This window comes from Urocitellus parryii, chromosome X (genome assembly GCF_045843805.1).
Source record: "Urocitellus parryii isolate mUroPar1 chromosome X, mUroPar1.hap1, whole genome shotgun sequence".
Lineage (NCBI taxonomy): Eukaryota > Metazoa > Chordata > Mammalia > Rodentia > Sciuridae > Urocitellus > Urocitellus parryii.
In genome coordinates, this window is record NC_135547.1 from 106,964,447 (window position 1) to 106,990,440 (window position 25,994).

At 36.0% G+C, this 25,994-nt stretch overlaps 1 protein-coding gene across 3 annotated transcripts in view; it reads left to right on the forward strand.

Annotated features, from left to right (window-relative positions):
• Dmd (dystrophin) overlaps positions 1-25,994 on the forward strand; it is a 2,014,880-nt gene that overhangs the window by 1,945,652 nt on the left and 43,234 nt on the right. For all 3 annotated transcript variants that reach the window (XM_077794046.1, XM_077794047.1, XM_077794048.1), the window contains 7 exons: positions 4,372-4,538; positions 7,001-7,112; positions 8,738-8,874; positions 9,583-9,621; positions 14,019-14,084; positions 15,190-15,255; positions 17,871-18,029. In XM_077794046.1, coding sequence (XP_077650172.1) covers positions 4,372-4,538; positions 7,001-7,112; positions 8,738-8,874; positions 9,583-9,621; positions 14,019-14,084; positions 15,190-15,255; positions 17,871-18,029 — 746 coding nt within the window. The remainder of the gene's footprint in view (positions 1-4,371; positions 4,539-7,000; positions 7,113-8,737; positions 8,875-9,582; positions 9,622-14,018; positions 14,085-15,189; positions 15,256-17,870; positions 18,030-25,994) is intronic.

Consider the following 25,994-nt stretch of genomic DNA (forward strand, 5'->3'; position numbering starts at 1 on the left):
AGTTGGGAATAATGGCTAATTCCTTGGCTAAAAGAGTTAGGATTCTCAAAGATACTGATGAGATTTTACATTGGGCTCAGACTAAGAGGAAAGTCCTTGACAGAAGTGAAAGGAAACAAATCCCAAATGAACAAGCACAGAGGGGAGGAATTGTCGAAAACAGCCAGAAACAGCCCCAAACAGCATTTCCCATAATGCCCAGCAGGGCCCTAATACCTTTTGATGTTCATAGACCTTATCAGTTAAAAAAAGATAAAGGTCTTAGGATCATTGAATAATAAGTGGGGAAATTCTGAGGTCAAACAAAGTTTAACGTGTTTTTTCACTGACGACCTTCTTAGCTTTTAATATGTTAACATGCATTAAGAATTTTAAGAGGCAGATATAATGTGCAATGTTTCCTTAATTAATTTGACCTTCTTTTCATGAAGCATTTTGCTGGATGATTGATCTGCTGGATGTACTAGGCAACATTGACCCAGAGATTTTAGTTGAACAGAAACCTTATGTGAACCTATAGACCAGAACAAATAAATGTAATCCATTATTGTGTCCAGAGAAATGGAGGTACCATTCCCAGCAGATCGTATTTCGAGAATAGTTTTCTAAAGGACAATGGCAAACTGAGCCATGTCATATAAGGCAGAAATGAAAGGAATAGAGATGAAGAGGCATGGACAGATATGACAGCTATGGTAAAATATTTAAAGGACCGCATGAAGGCTGAGAACTTCTGAGTTTCTGATCAGATGGGTAATAATAATGATGATGATCATAGCAGGCATGATTCTTTCTATGTGCTGGACACTCTTCCAAGTGCCTTTCATTTGTTAACTCATTCATCTTAAAACATCCCTATGAGGTAGGCACTATTAATATTTCCATTTCATAATAGAGAGAAATTAAGACTGAGAAAGTTATCTTACCAAGGTCACAGAACCAGTGAATGGCAAAGCTGGGGCTTGAACTCTAGTGATTTGATTATGAATCTTCTGTTCCTATCATTCCATTTCATTGCAGGATAAAGAACTTTGGACAGGGATCCCTTACAGATATTCAAGATTACCCTTGAAGGACATATGCTCTCTCACCTGGGTGGTATTTACATAGTGGCTGTAGGAATACACTGGCATTGGGAAGAGTTTAGATGAATGCTAGAGACCTCAAAGCTCTGCAGCACCATTCCAAAAGAAGGAATTGACTTGCACCCTTTCATCTTTATATTTTGTATAATTCCTTTTTTGGGGGGGCATGCAAGGAATTGAACTCAGAGGCACTCAACCACTGAGCCACATCCCCAGCCCTATTTTGTATTTTATTTGGAGACAGGGTCTCACTGAGTTACTTAGCGCCTTGTTGTTGCTGAGGCTGGCTTTGAACTAGCAATCCTCCTGTCTCAGTCTCCCTGATTGCTGGGATTACAGGTGTGTGCCACCATTCCTGGCTGTATAATTCTTTTTTAAAAAACATTTTTCTACAAAGTATCTCTGTGATGGTACTCTACTCATAGAAAAGTGCTCAACAGATGCTTTTGATCACTAGTTTGAATTGATACCATTTTGCAGTTAGGAAATCCAAGGTTAAACATCTCATTAGAATGTTATTAAATTTCTAATTAAGGGTAATGACTGGACTGCTGGTGAAGTGGTCAGTGTTGTCAGTCTAAACTCTCCTTCCTGCCTTTCTGTGTGAGATGTGGATAGATCCTTTATTAACAAGCCACATTCCAAGAGAAGCAACTTGTTTTTTTCAGTTCCAATACTCATTACTTATATGATACCAAGGATGCCATGTCATATATTCAGTTTAAATTGGTTTTGGAATAAGCACTGCCCTCAGTTCTTGGCAAAAGCAAATGAAAAATTGTCTATGGAGAAAGTATTTATTTCCATTCCAGGGTTCAGAGTATCTACAGAAAATATTTTTAAGGTCACTGTAGTACACAGGGAAAAAAATAAGCAGTTAAATACATAAGAAATTAAGGTGAGTGGCAACAGCAGAAACAGCAGACTGCCGAAGCAGACCCATAATAAATTAATATTTGAGAATTATTAGATTATTTTTCAAAAACTCTTTATGCTGTTAGAAAAATGAAAGACAATATTGAAAAAATATTGGCAGGAAAGTACAACCTTGGGAATGACCTTAAAAATGACAAAGTAGGGGCTGGGGTTTTGGTTCACTGGTAGAATGCTTGCCTAGCATGTTTGCGGCACTGGGTTCCATCCCTGGCACCATGAAAAAATAAATAAACAAATAAAATAAAGGTACTGTGTCCATCTATAACTAAAAAAAATTTTTAAAAAATGACAAAATAGGGCTGGGGTTGTGACTCAGTGGTAAAGTGCTTACCTAGCATGTGTGAGGCACTGGACTCAATTCTCAGCACCACATATAAATTAATTAATAAATAAAGTAAAGGTCCATCAACAATTTAAACACTTTAAAAATATTTTTAAAATGACAAAATAAAGCCCAATGCAGTGGTGCATGCCTATAATCCTAGCAACTGGGGAAACCGAGGCAGGAGGATTGCAAGTTCAAAGCCAGCTTCAGAAACTTATTGAGGCCCTAAGCAACTTAGTGAGACCCTGTCTCAAAATTTAAAAAAAAATTAAAACTGGGGGGGTTCAATCACCAGTACTCTTACTGTTCCCCGCTAAAAAGAAAAAGAAAAGAAAAAAAAATAAAACCTGACCAAATAGAGGGTTGGGAATGTGATTCAGTAGTAGGGCACTTGCCCAACACCAGCATGTGCAAAGCCCTGGGTTCCATCTGTAACACCTCAAAAAATAGAGAAGAAAAAGAAATATAGTATCTAAAATTTTAAACTGTTTAAGCAGATTTGATGCAGTCGAGGAGAGAAATGAATATTCAATCAGACAACTGGATAGAAGGAATTCTTAGGAATGAAAGCAAAGAAGGATTACAAAAAGGGAAAAGCTAGGGAAGTCCTGTTCAGAAAAATGGAGATTGAGAAAGTCGAACATTTATCCAATCCTTTAAGCAGAATAGAGTAGGAACAGAGAAGAGGCACTGTTTGTTGAGATCATGACTGAGAAGATTCCAGAGCTGATTAAGACTCTGAGCACATGTTTATGAAGCCCAGTGAATCTTAAACCAGCAAAAATAAAACCATAGAAACACAACACAGGAAAAGGATAGATTACCTTCAAAGAAGCAACTATCAATCAGCTCTACTACTGATAAGATGCAAGTGGACTAATATTTCCTTATACTAAAATAGTAACAAACAAAACCCCTAAGTCTTTCAGTTAAGAATTCTATACCCAGTGATTCTTGATAGTATCAAGAATATGGATTTCAGAAAAAGCGGGGTATTTTAAGATATCCAAGACTTGGGAAATTCATCATTAATTAGATATCTAACCTAAGGATATACTTGGGACAAACTGATCTCAGAGGGAAGATTTGAGGTTAAAGCAGGAAAAAAAGTAACTAATATTATCTAACATCTAACAATTTAAAGAATTAAGATAATTTTGTGGGGTTTAAAAATATAATTAAAGTACAATTAAAATAAATTCCTACAATAATGTGTAAGTCCAATGATTGATAAATGTATTTTGAAGTGTTCTGGATGAATGGTATTTATTATATTTAGGCTTTAAAAGAAAGAAATAGACAAACAATAGGACACCATGGGAATTGTACCATGCCAAGTAGTATTCTAATCAGGCCAGGAGGTTCTGATTCTGGTATCAGCTTTGCCACCAGTTAGTTGGAGAGCCTTTGAAAAGTGAGTTCTCTGATCTATATCTCTGTTTTCTTGTCTGTAAAATATGAGGCTTTGGAACCTGATGAAATTTTAAAGCCCCTCATTATGATTCTCTGAGAAGTGGATCCTCTAGGAAAAAAAAAAAATCAATAGTTCTGAGTTGTTGTTTTTCTTTCCCCTCCTTTGAAATTTTATCAATAAACACTTGCATTTTTCTTTAGGCTATATATGTTATATATATATAACATATATAGCCTAAATAGATAGATATATATAGATATATATAGATATGTATATAGATAGATAGATAGATAGATATAGATATATCTGTTCAAAAATGGGAGAGTAAACATTGACTCACTCGGGTGTGTATTTTGCGGTACTCTTCCTGTGTGTTGGTTTCCTTTGATTTCCTTGTCATCTGGTAGCCAGAAAGAGTGATGGTAGTTTACTAACACCTGAGGGATAGGTGGCTTTTGTGGATGTTAGAGGGACATTTGTAGAAACAAGCTGTGAAAAGAGGCCCTTCTTATGCAATTATTGTTCTTTTAACTTATTACCTGAACTGATATATGCGTCCTTTATTTTCTCACCTTCTCTTTTTGTCCTCTTTCTCCCTCCTGTCTTTGCAGGCTAATAATAAACCAGAGATTGAAGCAGCCCTCTTCCTAGACTGGATGAGACTGGAACCCCAGTCCATGGTGTGGCTGCCCGTCCTGCACAGAGTGGCTGCTGCAGAAACTGCCAAGCACCAGGCCAAGTGTAATATCTGCAAGGAGTGTCCCATCATTGGATTCAGGTATTAGGAACAAACAAAAGCTGCCTTTTTCTGCCTTATCATTTCTTACTTTTTTATGACTCAATTTTTTATCTCCTGTGCCAGTTGCTGTTAGTTTGTTCTTCTCTAAAGTGGTAGAGAAGGTGATCAAGCCAGAACATCAATCACTCCTGTCACTCCTCCCATTGCTGGGTTATTTTGGTGGATCTGACTCATTAGGCAGTTGTCCCTTTCCACCTTCACTCTTCAGCTCTTCAGAACCACATTTTTGGTTAAACAGGACTGAGTACCTTTCTCCACACAGATCTTTGTCTGTCAAGGGCATACAGATTAACTGTACCTCCTCCTTCCTGGAACCAAAACATTTTTATCCTTTCTTTCTTTTTTCATGTCTTTTCTGTTTATAGAAACTCTCCAAGAATCAGTTATAAAACTAAGAGATGATTCTATTCTGGGGAGGAACCATTATGGTAGCTCAGTTTCTTTCTTACTCACTTGGCAGCACTTTCTTTCCCTTTCAGTAATGAGAATCGTTTCAAGCATTCTAGAAGTTCCTTTATCTTTGAGTCCTATTACACTCTTCACACAGTATCCTAATGAACTTCTGAGGGAATAGAAAATATGCCAATGAATGAAAGACTCACAAAGTAGCTAAAGAAAGAAAGAAAAAAAAATGTTTCTTACAAAGGTGAGATAAATAGGAAACATAGCAGGTTATTCTTTTGATGTTCTTAAAATGTCCTGGAAAACAACTGACTCTTAAATCTTTAACCTTGTTGACCTGTTTGGGGAAACAGGATATTTTTAAATGAATGCATCTTATTTAACAATAATCCCAAATTCTAATTCTGAAAGGATATGTATTTAAACATCTGAATCAACATCAAGGTTTCCATAGTGATGAATGAACTACCAAGTTGTAAACTAAGTATATAGTCTATGGCCCATTGAGAATCCACTTAGCAGCTAAGTAAATACTCTTTTCTAGTTTTGCCTAGATTTGTTTTGTTACTTTATTTCCTAATAACCACTTTGTACCATTTTTGTGGGTTTTTTTTTTATTCATTGCATTTATCCTTTCCTACTTCATGCCATTTACAAAGAGGTCCTAACAAAAACCTTTCAAGGTTTCTAAAGCCTAGCTAGACAACAGTGAATAGGTAGCACTTTTCTTCCTGGCTTTGGCAAGTAAGAACACTGCCATGGGGGGTGAGGAGGGGAAACCACAGGTGACTGCATTACATTTTCAACCTTTCGTTCTCAGCTTCCTTAGCAGATTGGAACTTGTATGCTACAGTGGAAATTTTTATAAAATAAAACAGGAGAATGTTTCTGAGGATCTAAGGGAGCACTTTTACCTTCAATTCATTTGCCTTTATCAAATTAGATTATTTTAGGAATCAGCACTCACCCCTCTCGAAAGATGGTTGAGATCTAAAAAAGGTAGCTTTTCTTCCCACTTTCCCATATGTGACATAAGGAATATGTTTATTTGAATTGGCTGAGGTTCTTATCTGAGAAAGCAAAAGACAGGAAGAGTGCAAAACAACCAATAGAGTATTATGGGCATGGAGGGAATGTACCAACTACTACTATAAATACATTCTTTCATCAAATCCAAATTTTATGTTTTGGGAGGAAGGGGTGCTTTACTTATCATTCGTTGGTGGGTAATGTGGTGAGGGATTTCTGAAAAGAGAGATAAATAAAGATAGGCAGCTGGACACAGTGGCACATGCATGTAATCCCAGCAGCTCAGAAAGCTGAGGCAGGAGGATTGCAAGTTCAAAGCCAGCCTCAGCAACTTAGTGAGGACCTAAGCAACTGAGAAGACCCTGTCTCTAAATAAAATGCAAAAAAGGGCTAGGGGATGTGGCTCAGTGGTTAAGTGCCCCTGAGTTCAATCCCCAATACCAAAAAAAAAAAGTTATCATCCAAATAATTATTTGATGATGAATCACCTCAACCAATCAGAAAATTTAAAGCAAGACTTATTTTAATTGGAGTTCTTATTTGTTTCTTTTGTCTTATGGTATTACTTTATAATTTTTTTGGAGAGAGTTGCTTCAGGAAATTTTTGTCCCCATGATGGATAGGGGACACACAATGCATCTATGTCCAATACTAGATCCAATACTCTAAGTTCTTTGAAATTAGAGTATTGGATCTTCAGAAGACTAAAAGGTATCCAGTATTTTCCTACTTAATCTGAAAGAGCTACTACAGAAGTTTAATTATGAGCTGAGTTTTTCTTCCCTTCTTCCACATATTTATGGGATAATCTTTGTGCCAAAATGTTTTGGTACTGTATGAGAGGCACCAGAGATACCTGGAGGTAGGAAGTAATCACTTACCTTGCGGGACTAATGAATATTGCATTGTTTTCAGAATTAAGATACTGTAGTAGAAGGCTTATTATTAAAGAGTGTTCTTTGGGAATATGATTTGAAGAAATACATATGTTTGTTTTTATTCTTAACCAGGTACAGGAGTCTAAAGCACTTTAATTATGACATCTGCCAAAGCTGCTTTTTTTCTGGTCGAGTTGCAAAAGGCCATAAAATGCACTACCCCATGGTGGAATATTGTACTCCGGTAAGTCAAATGCCTCCCTACTAGAGGTCGATTTCAGGTTTTTTTCTTTCTTTCTTTCTTTCTTTCTTTCTTTCTTTCTTTCTTTCTTTCTTTCTTTCTTTCTTCTTTTTTTTTTTTTTTTTGTATTGGGGATTGAACTCAGGGGTGCTTAACCACTGAGCCCTGTCCCTAGCCCTTTTTATTTTATTTTTTTTTATTTTGAGCTGGAGTCTCACTAAGTTGCAGAAGCTGGCTTTGAACTTATAATCCTCCTGCCTCAGCCTTCTGAGCCACTGGGATTATAGGTGTGTTCCACTGAGACTGGCTGTATTTCAGTTTTGTATAAAATCATAGATTATATATGTGTGTGCATTTTTGTTTTGTTTTGTTCTGTTTTTGTGGTGCTGGGGATTGACCCCATGGACTCATGCATGCCAGTCAAGCACTGTACCACTGATCCACATCCCATTCTGCAGATCATGTTTAATGCTGTGATTTATAAGTTCCCCAGCTAAAGTGGCTCAGATTACCCTTTTTCTTGCACACATGGAACATGATAGGTGTTCAGTAAATATTGTTGAATGAATAAATAGTTGGCATGATTGTAGGGTAGATGTTTCACATTTCTTTTTCAGAATCCTAAAGGTTATATGTAGAGATCTTATGGCCAAGGGACATGTTGAGTATTGGGGGTGGTATGCAGGTTCCTCACAATTCATAACCTACTGCTTTCAATCACTGTTGCTCATATTTTATCTCTGATATAGGAATAAGTAATCCTTTAAATGTTTTATGTACTTAAAACTTTAAATGTTTACATGCTACCTTGTGTCGCATAGTATTATTGTTTTACTCCGCTTTTACAGATAAGGACTCTGAGCACCTGAGGTTAGTTTGCCCAAAGTTTTATAAGTGAGAAATAGAGACTTCTCCTAAGATTGCGTTTTAGGAAAACATTTAGTAGCTAGTAGAACTTTGATAAACCACTTGTGGAGTGGCAAGGACAGAGGCTTCATGGCCAGACAGAGTTGGACACAAATCTTATGTGAACTCTAGATGCATGCTATTCAAAGTATGGTCTGTCTGCCATACTTTATCTGGAGTTTATTAGAAATGCAAATCCTCTAGCTTTATCCCTTTATGTCCTAAATTAAAACTTGCATTTTAGCAAGATCCACAGGTGGCTCTTGAACACATCTGCTTTAGAACATGTCTTTCTTCCATCATCAGAATGATCCTCCCAGGTATTTAATTATCTTTCTATTATTTCTCTTAACAAAGGTAGTCAGTGATGGAGAAGGTACCATGCCTGATATTTTGTGGGTGAAGAATGATTTTCTATGGACTAGTTTCTTAAATACAATAAAGTGTGGTAAAACTTATAAACTATCATTCATCAAATAACTTCATAGCTTATATACTTCATTTATTTTTCATAATAACTTGTGAAAGTATTACTGAACCATTTTACAGATGATTGGTGCTTCAGAGAGTAACTCCCACTCCTTAGTAAATTTCAGGTCTGGTTTCAAAGCTGCATTTGTCTGGTTCCACAAAACAAGAGCCTTGAAGCTAAAGATTGGACTGGTCATTTATTGTGAAATCATACTCTCCTAAATCTGATCTCACCATGATTTCCCTTTTAGACTACATCAGGAGAAGATGTCCGTGACTTTGCCAAGGTACTAAAAAACAAATTTCGAACCAAAAGGTATTTTGCGAAGCATCCCCGAATGGGCTACCTGCCAGTGCAGACTGTCTTAGAGGGGGACAACATGGAAACGTGAGTAGTGGCCAAAGCAAAACAGACTGTCATTTGATGTATATCTGAGCTCCTGTCAGCCAAATTCCCTCCTTCACTCCCAAATGCAAACAGTCTCTTCTGTTCTCTCTTCAGATTTACTGTAGCTGAAAAGAGAAAAAACAAGTTGATGTTCAATCATTATTTTCTCATGTCACCCAACAATTGCCATTTCCGCAAGTTAAACTTTATCTCACAGGGGAAAGGAAAAAAAAAAACAAACCAAACATACAATAGCCACCAATTGCCTTGCAAGGTTTTTAAGAAATATGGGACTGTTTACAAATGAGTGATGTCAATATTTCATTTTGATTTTTCCTCCCTCACAAGTCAGTAGATGTGTGTCTTTCTGTATCTGAATGTGTGGTCATCCCTAGTCCCTTTTTTTCTGCTTGAGAGAAAATCTAGTCACCGAAAATTGCTTCACAGTAAGTAGTAATGATTCTCATGATCAAGCCAATGATGTTGTCACCTCTTTTAAACCTGTTCCTTATCTGTTCCTGTAACTCTGATGGCAGTCACTCGGCTGTTTGTTTTTCTTTTAATTCACTTTCCACCTTTATTTGGCTGTTGCTTTCCATGGTTCATACTTAATTAGTTGGATTTTATTTCTTTTGACCTTTCAGTAATTTTTGTTGTGGCTGACTTTGCCTGTGTCTCTCTTCACCACCTCATTTTTTTGTTTTGCAGTCCCGTTACTCTGATCAACTTCTGGCCAGTAGATTCTGCGTGAGTACTTTTGCTGAAGGGCGCTGCTACCACCAACACATTCGCTTGCTTGATTTAAAAGAATTTTTTTCTGGTTCTGTTTTGTTTAGAGGCATATTAATTTCCTTTCTTTCATTTTGGTTTTTGTTTCTTCTCTTGATGAGACCTAAGAGTGCCGTCTACCATAGATCAGAAAAATTGGAGTAGGGTTTTCAGGTCCCCCTCTGGTTGAAATTCTGAATAGCTGAAATCTTGGCCTGAGTTCAAATTAAAATCAGAGAAAGGATTGGAGTTTTAGTGTATTCCTGGGAGACATGCTTATATATTTCCTCAACCATAAGCAAGGAAGAGCCTCCTGATTACATAAGAGTGTTCTTTAGCCCTATTTCTTGAGATTTGGTGCTTTAGGGCCTTCAAAAGGGTTATGGTTCTTTCCTTAGGTCCTGTCATCACTGGGGTTTTAAAACTCAGAAGGGTCAATTTTAGAGTATGGTGTTGAGTTTGGCTGAATAATTTCAGTGTAGTGTGTGGACTTTTTATCATTATATATACTATGCTTTTGACTAATTTTTATATACATTGGTTTCTACATTTTAAACTAAAGTCATTTTACTCTCCTCTCCAAACTACCTTCAGTTCATAAACAGTTATATATTGACAGTGGGAAAAATGTACTGTAATCTGTTATTACTACTGGTGTGTATTAATAATACTAATATTAGATACTGAGAGATGATTGATTTATCTCAGAGTTATAACATTGGAAATCTCTTTTGGGGCTGGCTGTGGTGGCTCATGCCTGTAGTCCCAGCTACTGGGGTGGCTGAGATGGGAGGATTGCTTGAGCCCAGGGGTTTGAGACCAGCCTGGGCAATATAGCAAGAACCCATCTCAAAAAAGAAAGAAAGAAAACTCTTTTGGGGGCCTGTGATTTATACATTAACAAACAAAGTGTACCTGTTTTAAAATGCTATTTTATGGTGTTTCTATAACAAATATTTGGTAATTCAGTATGTTTTATCAAAATATTCATTTAAGGTCAGGTAGCTTTATTACATATATAGGGGAAATGACCAAATTAGAAGAGGGACTCGTTTAAGAGTTCAGTTTATTTATTTTGGACTTTTAAAAATTAATCCACCACATTATTAGTTTAAGCCAGATCTTTTCTTTAAAACCCTGTATTGATAAATGCAAATGATTACTTGAGGTTTATTTTAAGTCCTTATTGTCCTAAATGAAGTAGATGACTTCCCTTTCTTTTTTAAAACTGTATTACTGTGCCCCTTAATTTTGAGATATAATAGCTATAAGTAGCAAATTGTCTGATTTTTCCTTAATCCTGAGCTTTAACAATTTAGGAAGTTATTTAGATTCAGTTATGCTCCTGGCCTGTTGGTAATTGTTTTCCTTAACTCAGGTAGTCTGTTTATAGAAGTTAGAATCTTTCATAAATGAGAAACTTTTTAAAAATTGATATACTGAAGTCCTGAGCTTGATTGGATCCTGCTAAGTAAACATGTTTACTCTTGTGTTGGAGTTCAGTTTAACCAAGTAAGAAATCCAAAAGATAAGTATGCTGAAATACTATTTTTTTAAATGCATGGCTAGAGGTAGCGCAAAAATAATAAGAAAGAGTATCAAGCACTTCTTTAAAAGAAGCTACACATGAGCTAATAAGAGGAAAACATCAGGACAATCAGTTAAAAGTAACATTTTAAGTAGAGTGTGTTTGTCTTCTTTGATTTTGAAGTGCTTTAAAATTAATGCCATCCTTATGAAAGCATGTTTTCTAACAATTAACATACCCTCCATAATTCATCTTTTTGTGAAAAGGTTGGTTCGGTTATTTCAGAAGAGTGGGAAATTCTGATTTTGAGAAAGAAAACCAGCCCAATAGAATGAAGTCTGTGTTTTCTTTAGTACTATAATTTTATTAAAGTCTTTACTCATAGGATTATAAGTAATAATGTATAAAATCTATTGTAAACCTATCCTATTCAGGCAGAAGAGTCAGGTCCTAATGTTTTATTTTGTAAGAATTCTTTTTGATGTTAATAGATCTTATGATGATGACAATATGTATTTAATTCATTCAATATGGATCACAGATTAGAAAGTTTCCTGAGATACAAATCTTTTGGGGTTTGCCCATATTTGTCCTATTATTTTAAACTAAATCTAGCTTAGGCCTTTTTTGTTTATCCATTAAGTGGGGCAGTCCAACAATGTTCTTTGAGCTATTCTGCTTTGAAATCTAGATGAATGAAAACTTATCAATGGAGGTTTTACAAAAGAGAAAATGGTGATAGGTAAGATGCCATTGGCTGAGTGGATTATTAATGGTAACAAGAAGTAAACTTTCTTGGTATATGGTTTTGTATTTAGGAGGCAGGAATTGGGAATAGTATTATCATCGTCCTTCAAAAGTGTTTTCCAAGGCTTATGTACTTAGTTTTATTTCTGGACTCAGTGTTTTTTTTTTAATTTTTACTAATTCTTGCTTTTTAAATGATTCTTCTCTGACCAGCACTCCCTTTTGGCTTATTTTCTGGTTTAATACGTATCTCTTTTAGTGTATATTTTTTAAGATTTCTGGTTATGATGAGTTCCTATGCATACACATGCTGCAATAGGTGCTACATACATTAATAAGAAAAATAATGTGGAATCAATTATCCCTCAGGCTAAGAGTTAAAGCTCTAAGATTTTCTCTATAAGACTGTATTCATGTGCTTTGGATTTACATGCCTGCTTTTCTTGGTATAGTTTTGCTCCAAAGTCTTGGATTTTCTTTCCTCTGTACAGTACTACCGTAGCAAACTATTGTAAGAGAAAATTCTACTAATGCATTTTCATTGATGGTGGCCTTTTAGCTTATAAAAATAAGTAACTGAATGACTGATCTATTCCAGAAGATAATGCTTATAAGTCAAACAATCCAAGTATTAAATTATCTTTACCTGCAGTGAAAATTTCAAAACCTTAGCATTTTGAAACAATGGGCTATTCCAGGACTCTAGAAAATTAGCAGATTAACTCTCCAAAAATATAGTGAGGATTCACATGGAAATCTTTGGATCTGCCTATTACGTTGGGTAGTCATCCTTTTGTTTCCTCATGAAAATTGAAACATCTTTTTACTTGACCTAGACAGCATTGATTTCATAAATAAGACTTTTATCTCTCAGGGAAGTCTTCTAGTTCCCTAGTTATTTGCTGTAGTGTGTTGTGATTATCTTGTGATAATATATCTTCATTAAGAAATTTTAATTTCTGGCACACTTCTTATGTAAATCTAGTTACAAGTAGCTACTTTTTCTTTCTTCTTTTTTGTTTTTTAACCTAAGGAAAAATAACATATTCTTCTTAGTGTTCACACCAAGCCCCTTGAATGCTGCTTGGGCTTTAGGTTCAAGAAGAGCCCTTGCTGAATACCTTATTGTTGACTTTTGAATTCTGTGTCAGGAGAAAAATGGAAGAGACCTTTTGTTCTATTCCAATTAAAACAAAAAGCACAAGCCCAAAACAGGTGTTTCCCTACCCCTAATGTTAATCCAAAAGATAATATAAAAATTTCCAGGAAAATTAATAGTTCACATAGTAAAAATATAAAAATATATGTTAACCCTACCAAAATTCTAGCCTATGGAGCTAAGAAAAGGTATAAGTTTTTTATTATAAAAAATTATATTGACTACTCATGCTAACTTTCCTCTTGTTTCTCATCTGTATTTTAGAATATGGCTGATAAAAATATTTCATATATTGTGACATTCTATTGAATTAGTAATTCTTTTTTAAAACATCATAATATGATCTTGGGTCATTCTGTTTTGTTCTAGAAAGTAGTAATATGTTCCTGCTGTTAATTTGGCAGATATATTCTTTGTGTAGAAAATTCTACAGAACAGTACTATGGGAAATATTAAGAAGTCTTGGACTGGAGTAGCCTCTTTGAGACTAAAGTGCTTGACTGTAAATGTTTTAGGCAAACCTATAGTTTGCAGTCTGTAAATAGGCAGCTAATAAATGGCTCAGTCATAAGTGTTTAAAAATTTAAATCTCATAGTGATTTAACACAATTTCAGAACTATAGGAGATGAGATACTGCAAGCTTAGGAGGACAAAATGCTTCATAGAGATTTTCTCCCCAGATCTTTTCTGTAACCAAACTTTCCAGAAAATTTTTGATCTTTGTGGCTTTTAAAGAAAGCAGAAGTATGAGAAATCATCTCTCCAACCTGGATTTTAAATTCTTGATGCTAAGATACAGAAACAGTTTAATGTATATTATCCTTATCCGTAGAATTAGAACAAAAGCATTCTAGGCCATGTATTTAACATAACTGTGTGGTGGGTTTTTTTTCTCCATTAATGGATGGTATCTGTGACTAATCACATTTTCTGCCTTATAGGCCTGCCTCGTCCCCTCAGCTTTCACACGATGATACTCATTCACGCATTGAACATTATGCTAGCAGGTATGAGACTAGTTGAATGCCAGGCAAATATTGATTGAAGTAACTAACCAAGGAAAGCTAACCAATAGTAATTTTAAACAAATCTTTTCTTCTTCCATCTTGCCTAATTTCTACTAATCAACTTGCCCTCTAACGTGCATGCCATTCCACTGCATGTTGTTTTTGGAAACCAACAAGAATGTTGGTCCAGAACAATCTTCCCTAACCCTGGCCTTTAAACATTTCTGGTAGCATTGTTATGTTTTGTATACTGAGCACACTTACCAAATTGGCTTAAAAATCAAATCATCTAACCTCCTTAGAAAACTGCTAGACTAGACATTAATCTGTGAAGAAAAGATACTATGTTATATGGAGAATATGAAAGCATCAGCTTTCCATTTGTGTTTATTTTATGTAATACACTATAAAGAAGATAATAATTAATATTCCTAACCCTTGGACCTTTCTATCCCACCTCCTTTGTATTTGACATAGTTTTATACCAAAAACCTGAATTACTAATTATAAAATATCTCATGCTTGTTAAAGAAATCTGTAAGAGTTTGATTAACTTTTTTTTGTTGTTGCCAAAAGACTTTATCATTTTCTGAGGTAAAGGAGGGTTTAAAGGTAAAAATTGGTGGCAGAACATTTAGTGACCTTACTGTGAATCCATCCTTTATCAATATTCTGACTTTGGACATGCTTACCAATTGTGAAAAGCATTAACTAGCTTTATAAGTCTGTCATCAGTGGAAGGCATTAATTGTCTTGAAAGACAAAGGGTAGTGTAAGGTATGGGGTGCATTTGTGCTTAGGGAAGCTTTTCTTCTGAAAATAAAAATCTGTTCTCAGTGAAAGGAAGATGGACCTGTGGAAATAAAACAGCAATGAAATACAACTTCCCTTAGAATTTATATCAGAAATGTTAAGCTACTCACTTGCTGTGGTCTACCACACACTGCTTCGTATGGTTAAGCCAACACACACATCCTTTAATTTGAAGGATTCCTTTCTCCTCTTGCCATGATTTATCCTTTAGTTTTCAGGAATGTTCGATTAGGTCTTGAATAGATTCTAAGAAGTCACATAAGTTTTAATGAGCTTTTACGTTTTTTATCAGGCTAGCAGAAATGGAAAACAGCAATGGATCTTATCTAAATGATAGCATCTCTCCTAATGAGAGCATGTAAGTATCCCATCTCTTTTTACAAAATGTTCCTGACAATGAAATTGCTTGGAGGGATTTAGAGGTAGGATAGCATAGGATATAGGAATTAGCATCATATTCATTTGATCTTTCAAAGAGCCATTCATTTACTGCTTTTCTTTTAACTCTGTAACAGCCAGGCACAGAATGAGCTCATTCAGATTCAGGCATTATCAATATTCCAGAGTAGTAAAAATCATAGGCCCTGTTCTTGTTGAATCTTATTTAATACCATATCATTACCAATTGCAAGAGTCCCAGACACTTATACTAAATGCTTAATCTTTTACCAAACTTCCAGATATTTAAAAGGATAGGATACTAATTTTAAAGTAATGGCTATGTAGTATTTTTTCCACCCCTGGGGAGTAGAAATGTGATCTTGCTATTCCCATATGGTAAGATAGTTGGGCATTTTCCTTCAGAAATCCAAAGTAGGAGATTTTTGTGATTTAGCATCTTCACGAAGTTACTAAAGTGAGTCAGTCTTGTGAAGAATTTCCAGAAGAAGGAATTCAAGTTCAGGTCTCAGTTTGTTTGTGGGATGATAAGTCAACCCTGTCAAACTTTAAGGAAGAAAACTGAATGATGCTAAAAGTATCAGCAAACACAGCTATGTCAGGGAAACAGGCTTCATTATAGACAAGGTACAATATTCACAATATGGAGCACAGAGGGACATTGCCATGAACTCACAAATGTTGGCCAGGGTCCTAGGTAGAGACAGCAGATTATGAAGCAAATTGGAAGGAAAGAGTAAGACTTTCCCAACCGAATAAACAATGTAGAGAGGAGAACCTAGTCAAAATGCAACAATCCTTTGTGTTTGACCAGTTATGACTGTTTCACCATCTTGTCATGGAGAATAGGTAAAGGGAAGAATGGTAAATTTATCATATATAGCTGGTGTAGCAACCCAAAGTCTTGCTCAGATGAGAAAAGGGACTTCATGAGGATTAAGCCTAAGGAAATTGTATCAAAGTGGCATTAGTATATAGCTAGTTATTGAAGACATGAGAATAAATCATCTCATCTAGTACATTAAGGTGATCAAGGTAATAATAAAGAATCAAGTCAGCACTCTGTAGTTTGTATATGACTTAGTTCCTCCACATAAAAAACCTTTTTCTAGTTATAACTGTGCAGTTTCTTTCTTAGCTATTGGAAAAAAAGGTATTAATGAGATTCCTATATAAAATTCTTAAACATGAAAATGTATGCCCAAAGAATCAACCAAATCAAATGACTATAGTGATTTGCCTCTTTGGCTCACTGATTTTGTATAGTAGAAACTCTAACACATTCAGATTAATTCAGTGGCTACCATTCACTGACTGCCTTAAAAGAATAGGAAGAAAAGCTTAATTACAACTATCTGTTATAATTAAAAATGGGAACTTCTAACAATAAAATTTCAGAATTTGGGAAGAGGACTAATAAATTAGATATGTGGTAAAAACTTTTATTTTTAAATGAAATTCAGGACAAAAAATCCATTTTCACCCAATTTTGGATGGTAAAAAATGACATTTAAGAGCAGATTTGGGGAAGTAGTTTAGTGGATTGGTTGATTTCACTTATGTTTCTTTTTAACACCAAATAATTATTTTTAGTTGACTCATCACATCTTCACCAGTTATCTGGCTTAATGGACCAAAATAATTTAAATCAGGGGGACTTCCTCCTAAATAATAAGATTCTTTGTTCAACTTAAAACTAAGTTTAGAGAGGGAATACAAAGAACTTTAGCCTCTCACTAAGAACAGAGTGAAGTTTTTATAACTCAAAGGAAATTGGCTTTCCAGGACCTTGAAGCAATGCATTCTGAGAATAATTTCTCCTGGATATTACAGGGTTCCTATTTTCCAGGAAAGGTTGCTGATGCCTCCCCAAATATAGCTTTTTACTTCTGTTTCCCCTAAGATTAGCCTTTAAGACTTACTCTGAGGAATATGTTGTTCTTTCTTCGGTAATCAGCCACCTTAATGGCTTTTCCCCCTCGATTTTTGTGCTTCTGTTGAAACAGTAATTGAATGAAACAGTTATTTATCTAGAGCTTAATTATTGTTACCATTCTGCCTCCATGACTTTCATAAATTAAAATTAGCTCACTGAAGCAACACTTCTTGGTTACTTTGCCTTCCACTTAAGAAAATATTTACTCTATTATTTTAAAGGCTACAGGATTTTTCCCCCTAATCAGTACCAGCAGTAGTGTGGGTTAGCAAACTGATTATATTTTGACAGGCTTGGTACCAAAGCATGAAATGACCATTATGTCTTCTCATACTTATTAACTATTGGCTAAATGGTCAATGCACAGTCCTGGTATTTCCATAATCCTACCTTTTCTTTATCCTTGTAAATAGGCCAATCAATTTCACCTGAAAATTCAGCCCAAAACACTTTGAATTGTCATCTGTAGGGTGGTAGACCACAACTTTAATAGTACCTAAATGTCTTTAGAAGCAGGAAATAAGATCTTATTGTTAATAGCAAATAAATGTTTCTATTTTCCATACACACCCAAGTCCCTGACCCCCAAAGCAAAATAAGGGGGGGAAAAAACCAAAACCTTTGATTTTATTTTCCAGAGATGATGAACATTTGTTAATCCAGCATTACTGCCAAAGTTTGAACCAGGACTCCCCCCTGAGCCAGCCTCGTAGTCCTGCCCAGATCTTGATTTCCTTAGAGAGTGAGGAAAGAGGGGAGCTAGAGAGAATCCTAGCAGATCTTGAGGAAGAAAACAGGTGAGTTTTCTTTCTAGCTTTGTCATTGGTAAGCAGAGTGCATAAACTTGCACACACAGACAAGCTCCAGGAATCTTCACTTAGAGTTATTCTGTGTCTAATTGTTTGCTAAAATAATCTGTTTAGCTCCATTTGCAGATTCTCTGTCTTTTTTTTTTTAATCTGAAAGAAGAAAATGAATGCAATAGTATGATTAAGAACTCATTTTAGGTGTGAAGGGATTAATGCTGATGGGGTACTTGGTTTTTGCATGTATTTCGGTGGCTTTGATTTTATATTTTAGAATAGAATTTAAGAAAAAAAATAGGTCATGTAATTTTATGACTATATAATCTTTACATGTGTTTGGCCATATTATCTCAAAACATTTAAGAAAGTAGGTTCATTGGCTTGGTCATATTTGGGAATAGATTATTTCATCTTATTATTCATCATCAAATGCAGAAGTCATTATTTGCGTTCACCATGATAGCCGATTACAGAGGTAATTTCAGTTCTCAGCCATCACCTGTAAAAAATGTTCATATAAAAATAGCAGAAATTGTAGAAGAGGAAAAGGGCAAAAGAAAATTCACAATGACTGCAGAGAGGAAAAAGTTGTAAAAACCTGGAGTACTATGTGGTGTTAGGATAATGCAAATCATTTTATTTTACTTTGGTGTATTACATTTATTATATCCTAGGTCCTCTGGTTAACAAAGCCTTTACACATAATCATTTCTAACTCACAGTGTGCCTTCTTCAGGCAAATGCCACCAGGCAAGTCTTTAAAGGAGAAATTGCTCAAATTTGTTGCACTTAAGTACTTTCATCTCTTTGGATTAGCCCAAGGCACCAAGACCTCTTAATCAAGGCAACACAGTATGTCTGAGAACCACTGCCCTCAGGGAGGATGTCACCTCAAGATGAAAAAGCAAACTGCCATTCATCCAGTCCTTTCTCCTGCCACTCCCTGCCTTCTATCTCTTAATATGTTACAACCTATGGCCATAGCTCCTTATCTGGTTTGCTTCCTTTTAGTTTCTTTCCCACCCCTGCAATAACTCCTCCATATCAACTACTTGTACATTTTTCCAGAATCAAGACCCATCATGACATTCTTCCTTTATTAAATGACTACATCTTGGGAGGAAAAAAAAATCAAGAAAGTCCAGCTTCTTGGCTGGGCATTCATAGCTTCCACAATTTTCTCATGACCTGCTTTTTCAACTTCATCTTCTTTTGTACTCCCTGCATTCTGGCTATGCTGTGGTAGCTATTATTTCTGACTACATCCTGCTCTCATCCACTTTCAAGCTTGTTTCTCAGTCTACCTGCTATCCCCCAACCTTCCACTGCCCTTTCTAACAAAGGAGTCCCACCTTTGCTCACAATAACTTTCCTCATAGAACCCTCCTAGGGCTCTGCAGTAGATGCAATCTATCTTTTGCTCATATTACCAGAACACTTTGGACTTTTCTTAGAGAAATCCTTGACAGTTTGCCTTTTTATCAGTTACCATCAGGGCCTCCCTGTAATGAGGTACTTGAGTGCTTTTAGGGCAAGGACTGTGCCCTGATCCTCTTCATGTCCTTTGTAGTAAGTACCCAGCACAATATGAATACTTAGTGGGTACTCAGAAAATATTTGGTGGAAACCTAAAAATACAGCAAGGATATCATATGAGTACCACCCTGGAGGTAATATTATACATTATTTTTTGTTTTAATGATAACTGTATTCTGGGTCTTATTTGTAAAATTGTTCAGGAATAAAGACCATGATAGATAAAGCATTTTCCTCCACTTTATTGAGAATAATCATTAGTACTCATTCATGTTAAATCTTTAATAATTATAGCGGTCAAAATCAAATAGAAAAATTTGTAAAGAGGATTTGATGTTATTGAGGAGTCAGTACATTTTTATAGTATGTGATTATTGCCCTTGTTTAATAGATCTGTTTAGTTCATTGGTCAAGAGCTCTGTCTTGTACGTCATTAGCACACTTTCCCCCCATACCATGGCAACCAGGTCAAAGAGTGTTAGTAAAGAAAAAGAATACTGATAACTATCATTTATATATCATTATATGATTTTCAGAAAGCTTTTTTTTTGTGTGCTTGGGATTGAACCCAGGACCTCATGAACACTAAACACACTCTTTACCACTGAGCTACATCCCAACCCTTCATTTCCAGATCACTTTAATATATTTTAAATCATTTAATCTTCCTAAAAGCTCTATAAGAAAGAGCTTTTCTCCTTTCTATAAATGAGGAAAATGCAGACTCAGAGAGGTTCCAATAGGTAGCCCCAGATTTCACAGTGAGCCCATGGTAGAACTAAATTCAAATCGAGACTTTTCTGACTAAAAATAGCCAACTCTACCTTGGATCAGAGAACAAAGAGGAGTAATTCTGTGTAAATGGTATTTACATAGAATCATGGCTTATTCCCCAGAATGTACCTTAACTTGAGGAAATATTTATAAGGAACCAATGTCCCTGAAAAAAAACCAGTTCATCTACTTGTGGTACAGTGACAGCCACTCTACTCTGAAGGATATCCAAGATCATTCTCTAAGAATGGGATGATTTGTTCTCTGAAAGAAAGGAGAACATTATACCAGGGCTACTTAGAACTCCAAAATGAGGAATCTTGTGTTGATGCAGGTCTTTCTGTAAGTTATCTTGATCTTCAGGAAAAGGTCAGAATGAGTGTCTTGCTTTCTCCCAACACTTAGTCACATTCATATCTCCTCCCAAGTCCCAGAGAAATGTCTCTATAGACCTCCCCTCCTGAAAACAACCTGATTTCCTTCCTTTTTTCCTTCCTTTTTTCCTTCCTTTTTTCCTTCCTTCCTTCCTTCCTTCCTTCCTTCCTTCCTTCCTTCCTTCCTCTTTCTTCTTTCCTTCCTTTCTATCCTGTCTTCTTATAATTCTACTCAAGGACCTTCAGAGCCATAGCTTTGCTTGCATGATCTTTGAGTTCATTATTGCTTAAGAAGCCTTTAATTTGCCATTTCCTGTGCTCCCCCTGAGAAAACCCAGGAAGTCATTAGATGCCCTTTCTCTGTGCCTGCCAAGCTGGCTATTTCCCAAGCCAGAATTAGGCTTTATAAATGACAGACGGGAGCCTACTTTTATAGAAAATGGGAAAGGATATTTAAACCTGAATTGTCCTAATTGTTTTTGACATGTACTTACTATATCTTTGGGTATTTTCCCTCCTTTATTCTGCAGTTATTACTTATCTCCAAATAACAGTTGGCAAAGGAGAGAGAGGTGTGGAGACCTCCATTCTTGACTAGATATGTTATCAGAGTCTGTTAATTTTGCTTATTCATGAAACCTCCCCACAGTCTCCTAGGAAAACAGAAGATGACTATTTTAGAAGGGTCTCAGGAGTATTCTATCTCTGTCATTAGAATTCCTTTTCTCCCAATTGTTGTACATAGCATTCAGTAAATATTTGTTAAATAAATTAATGAATAAATGAATTGAAATGAAGCTGATCTATTTCAATTTTAACACACGTGCATGATGTACTTTGGATGAAAATTCTTTTAAACCTAATTTCATAGAGAAAAGCCTTTCATGGATTTTTTTCCTGCTCACTTTTCTAAATACTACCTTTTTTTTCAGACTGCCTTGATTATCACAAGCACTGCTTTATCATAAATTTAGAATGTTAAAAATCCATTTTCTTAATCCCAGGTGTCATATGGTCTCTCCCATTGGTTTATACTACAAAGATAAGGCTAAAGCCCTGAGCAAAAGCTAGATTTGACTCTGATTTTTTCTAATAGTGTCTCTCCTAAGTTTGAGTAACTAGTGACATTAATGAGATATCTAAACCTTACATTTAATTTCTGCAAAATAGCTCTCACTCATTACCACAGAAAATTCAAATTCATCTTTATTTGGTAGGGATCAGTTGAATGTTGGGAATTTGCCTCATTCTGTGTCCTCAGCTTTGTGTTCCTAAGGCTTACTTTCTTCCTATATACATTAAACCCTGCACTCACCTGACTTAAATTAGTGGTGTTCAAATTACTGCCAGTTTTTTGTTTTGTTTTGTTTTGTTTCTGCACTGTTTAAATGAACTCGGCTTGCTCTGAAATCCAAGGCATGATCCTAGCAATGAAAAAGTTATCCTTTATAAGAGACAAAGATTTATTGTCATTCATTACCTGCATAACAAATTGGATAGTGTATTACCAAGTCTAAAAGAAAGGTAAATACTAACCTGGTTGATCAGGAAGCCTAAAGTTAAGTTGTTACTAGATGTCACATGACAATGGAGAACTCTAGATTCTTTGTACCTACTCAGTACCTTTCACATGCCTTGTTGGATACCCAGAACTTATGCAGCCTAAATTTGGATTATCTCTTGTTCCTTTTTTATTCCTCCAATGATTATACAAGGTTATTTATGTTATATTCAAAGAAATTTTAGATTTGATACTTATATCACTGAATTGAACTAGCTGAAAATAATAGACTTGTCCCTTTACCTTATAAGTGACTTGATGACTTTGGACCTTGTTCTCATAGTTAACAGTCTTAAAGGCTCAGACATCTTTATTCCATTTCTTTCCATTGGCCTTTTTTTAAATTAAAAAAATTAGGGCATTATAGCATTATAATAATACATAATAGTGGAGTGCAAGTTTGAAATGATGGTGAGAAGATAGCCAAGCTAAAGTGGGTCAGGAAAGCACATTCCCAGCCAGGGATGAATATAAACAAAGGTATTGGGGAGGAATATCATAATATATTTAGAGAAACAGTACATTATTGCTTTTTTAACAAAGCAAAGAATGGAAAGCAATGGGGCTGGTTAGGTGGATAAGGGTCTGTCTGGAAGGGCATGGTGGCATGCTGAGTTGATGCGTCCTCACCTAGGACAAAGAGCCCCTCTAGAGTGTCAGCAGGAAGGAGGTCCTAATTTCTCACTTATGCCCCTCTCTCTTATACATATGCAGCTTATATACATACACTTAGATTCATTCAGATGCATGAATGACTTTGAGAACTATAGTGGAACAACAAAACCAAAATTAAAGGTTGCATGGGAGCCCAGGAAAGAGATGATTAGAGTCCTAAATAATAGAAATGGGGAGGACAGCCTAGATTTGAGTGATCTTCCAGGGGACAAATAGAGTTGTTGTTTTTGGTGGTTTGATAGTCCTGGCAGGGAAGGAATGATTCCCAGGTCTGGTGGATATACTGTAAGATGAGAGTTAACTTGCTGGAACTGATAATTCAGAGGAGGAATAGCAGGTCTGTCCTTTAATTTGACAGTATCTATGGAGATCCTTCCTCAAGGAGGCTAGGTAGCTAGAAGGTGAAGAATGGAGTATGAGAGAGGTTGGGTTGAGGTCCAGATGATATCTCCATGTATAAATGTATGACAGTCTGTGAAAATGAACTCAGAAGCTTGCAGAAGGGGTATGGGTCAGTGTTGTTAGGCCCCTGAGTCGCCATCTCATAGGTGGTACGTGAAACAGTGAAAGTTGAGTTTACCTAATTAGAGGGTGCATAACAGAAGGAAAAAACTAGGTTTGGTACAATTCTGGAAGATGTGAACATTAAAGTGTTCATTTCATTACTTTTCTTCTTTTAACGGAAGATGCATGTATTATATGTAAAAATCAAGTGTTCAAGAAGGAATAGAGAGAAAAGGGAAATATTTCTCCAACCTTATCCTCTCCAATTGTGGAGTTTCTGGATCTGAAAGCTACCACCCTTATTGGTTTCTTGTGTGTCCTTCTTTCTTTTTTAAATTTTTTTTTCTAGTTGGACAGAATGCCTTTATTTTATTTGTTAATTTTTATGTGGTGCTAAGGCTCGAACCCAGTGCCTCACGCATGCTAGGCAAGCACTTTGCCACTGAGCTACAGCCCCAACCCTTGTGTGTCCTTCTTTCTAAGGATATTTTCTACATATGCAAACATTTGCAAATATACTTGTGGTTGTCAGGATAATTTCATATGATGTTGTATAGTTTTTGTTCTTTTTTACTTAAAATTGCCTAATTACTTTCCAATGCTGGAGGAGTGTGCAGGGGTGTGGGAGGTGGGAATGATGGGAGCATTTTTCCAGAAGAGGCAGGTGGAAGAGGGGTTATGAATACTGGAGGAGCCTAGCCTTGAACAGGAGGAGGAACATCTCTGAGGACAGTGTGGTAGATGAGGAATTCAGGGTAAAGAAAGAAGGGGTGGGGAGGATAATGGAGGGAATGTTAAAAAGTCCTGTAGACATCATTGAAAATTAGTAGAGACTAATTCCCGTAACTGTTTGCACATTTGTTCAAGTTAGAGTGGTATATGAGAAAGTTAATGAAACTAAGCATTCATGTCACTTGGCAACATGGGCCCCAAAACAAAGAGCTGCAGAGCCTTTTTTAGATAAAGGGAACTCGTTTGACCACATAAATCAGACAGCCAAGACCTTTTATGGCAAGGACAAAGAAGGGCTTGAAGGACAAACATGCTGCATTTAAAAAGCTGTGTAAGAATTGGGTCAACCAGGGCTGGGATTGTGGCTCAGTGGTAGAGTGCTTGCCTCACATGCATGAGGCCCTGGGTTCGATCCTCAACACCACATAAAAATAAATAAATAAAAATAAAGATATTGTGTCCATCTACAACTTAAAAAAAAAAAAAAAAACCAGTTGGGTCCAACCACCTCCATTCTACTCTGGCAGGGAAGACAGGTACATGTGGTACAAGTAGGGTCCCAGGACTCAGAAGCTCAATTTCTAACTAGCAGGTCCAATATCACTACATTTTCTTTGGTTTATCCAAAGTTCATTAAAGTCTATGGGGACTGATTCCTGGCTTCCAATTTATGGAAGTGGATGGGTAGCCTAGAATGACAATTTATTTCCCCTTCCTCCTATTTATCTCTGTTCAATATTGCCTCATTGTAATTAATGTATTAACACTGCTTTAAAACTTTTTTTTTTGTGGAACAGCATGAAGTTAGGTACAAATAGTAGATCTATTAAAATGGGGAAAATGTTTTTTCAGAGACAGGAGTTGTTATTCCATTCTAGGTTCCTATATCTTAGAATCCAACATCATAGAAATCAGAACAAAAATCAAATTGTTTTCTGGTGAGCTTAGAATCTTGGCATAGGGAATTGAATGATCATGAGGACTCCTTCATACTACAGAAAAGCAGAAGTGCCCCTCTGGTGATTAAAATATTCATATCCTATAGGTACAGCTGCCATCTTCCTAGGATAGGCTGGATAAAAGTTCTTAGAATCTAATTTCCTTTTTCAGATTTTTCATGAAGACCCTCATCCTCCTTGTGGCCTTCATTACCAGACCATCCCACTGAAGTAGAATTGATTATGGTCATGACTTTCTGTAGTTAACTTTCCAGGCCTGAGGATATAATTCCATTCAATTCCATAGATAGTTACTGAATGCTTAATGTGTTTTGAAAACTGCAGAGACTACAAAGATGAATAAGACTTGATTCTTGCCCTCATGGAGCTCAATGTTTAATAAAAGACATTAAAATATGAACAATTAATTATAACCTAGTATTATAAATGCTCGGGGGGACACAGGGTAAATGATTAATTCTGTCTTAGGGAGTGCAGAGATCTTCACAAAAGGGAGTTCAAGGTTGAAGACTGAAAAGAAGTTTTCCAGGTTGTGAAAGGAGAAAGGATGAATTTTCCAGACTGACAGTACAGTGAAATGAGGAGAATGAGAGGGCAGTGGAACAGTAGGTGGAGACCACTATTTAAAGGGCTTTGTAAATCTGGATTTTATCCTATAAGCAGTTAAACACTGAAAGTGTTTTTTTGTTGTTGTTGTTCCTGGGATTGAACTCAGGGACATTCAACTACCGAGCCACATCCCCATCCCTTTTTGGTATTTTATTTCAGAGACAGGGTCTCACTGAGTTGCTTAGTGCCTCACTGTTTCTGAAGCTGGCTTTGAACTCGAGATCTTCCTGCC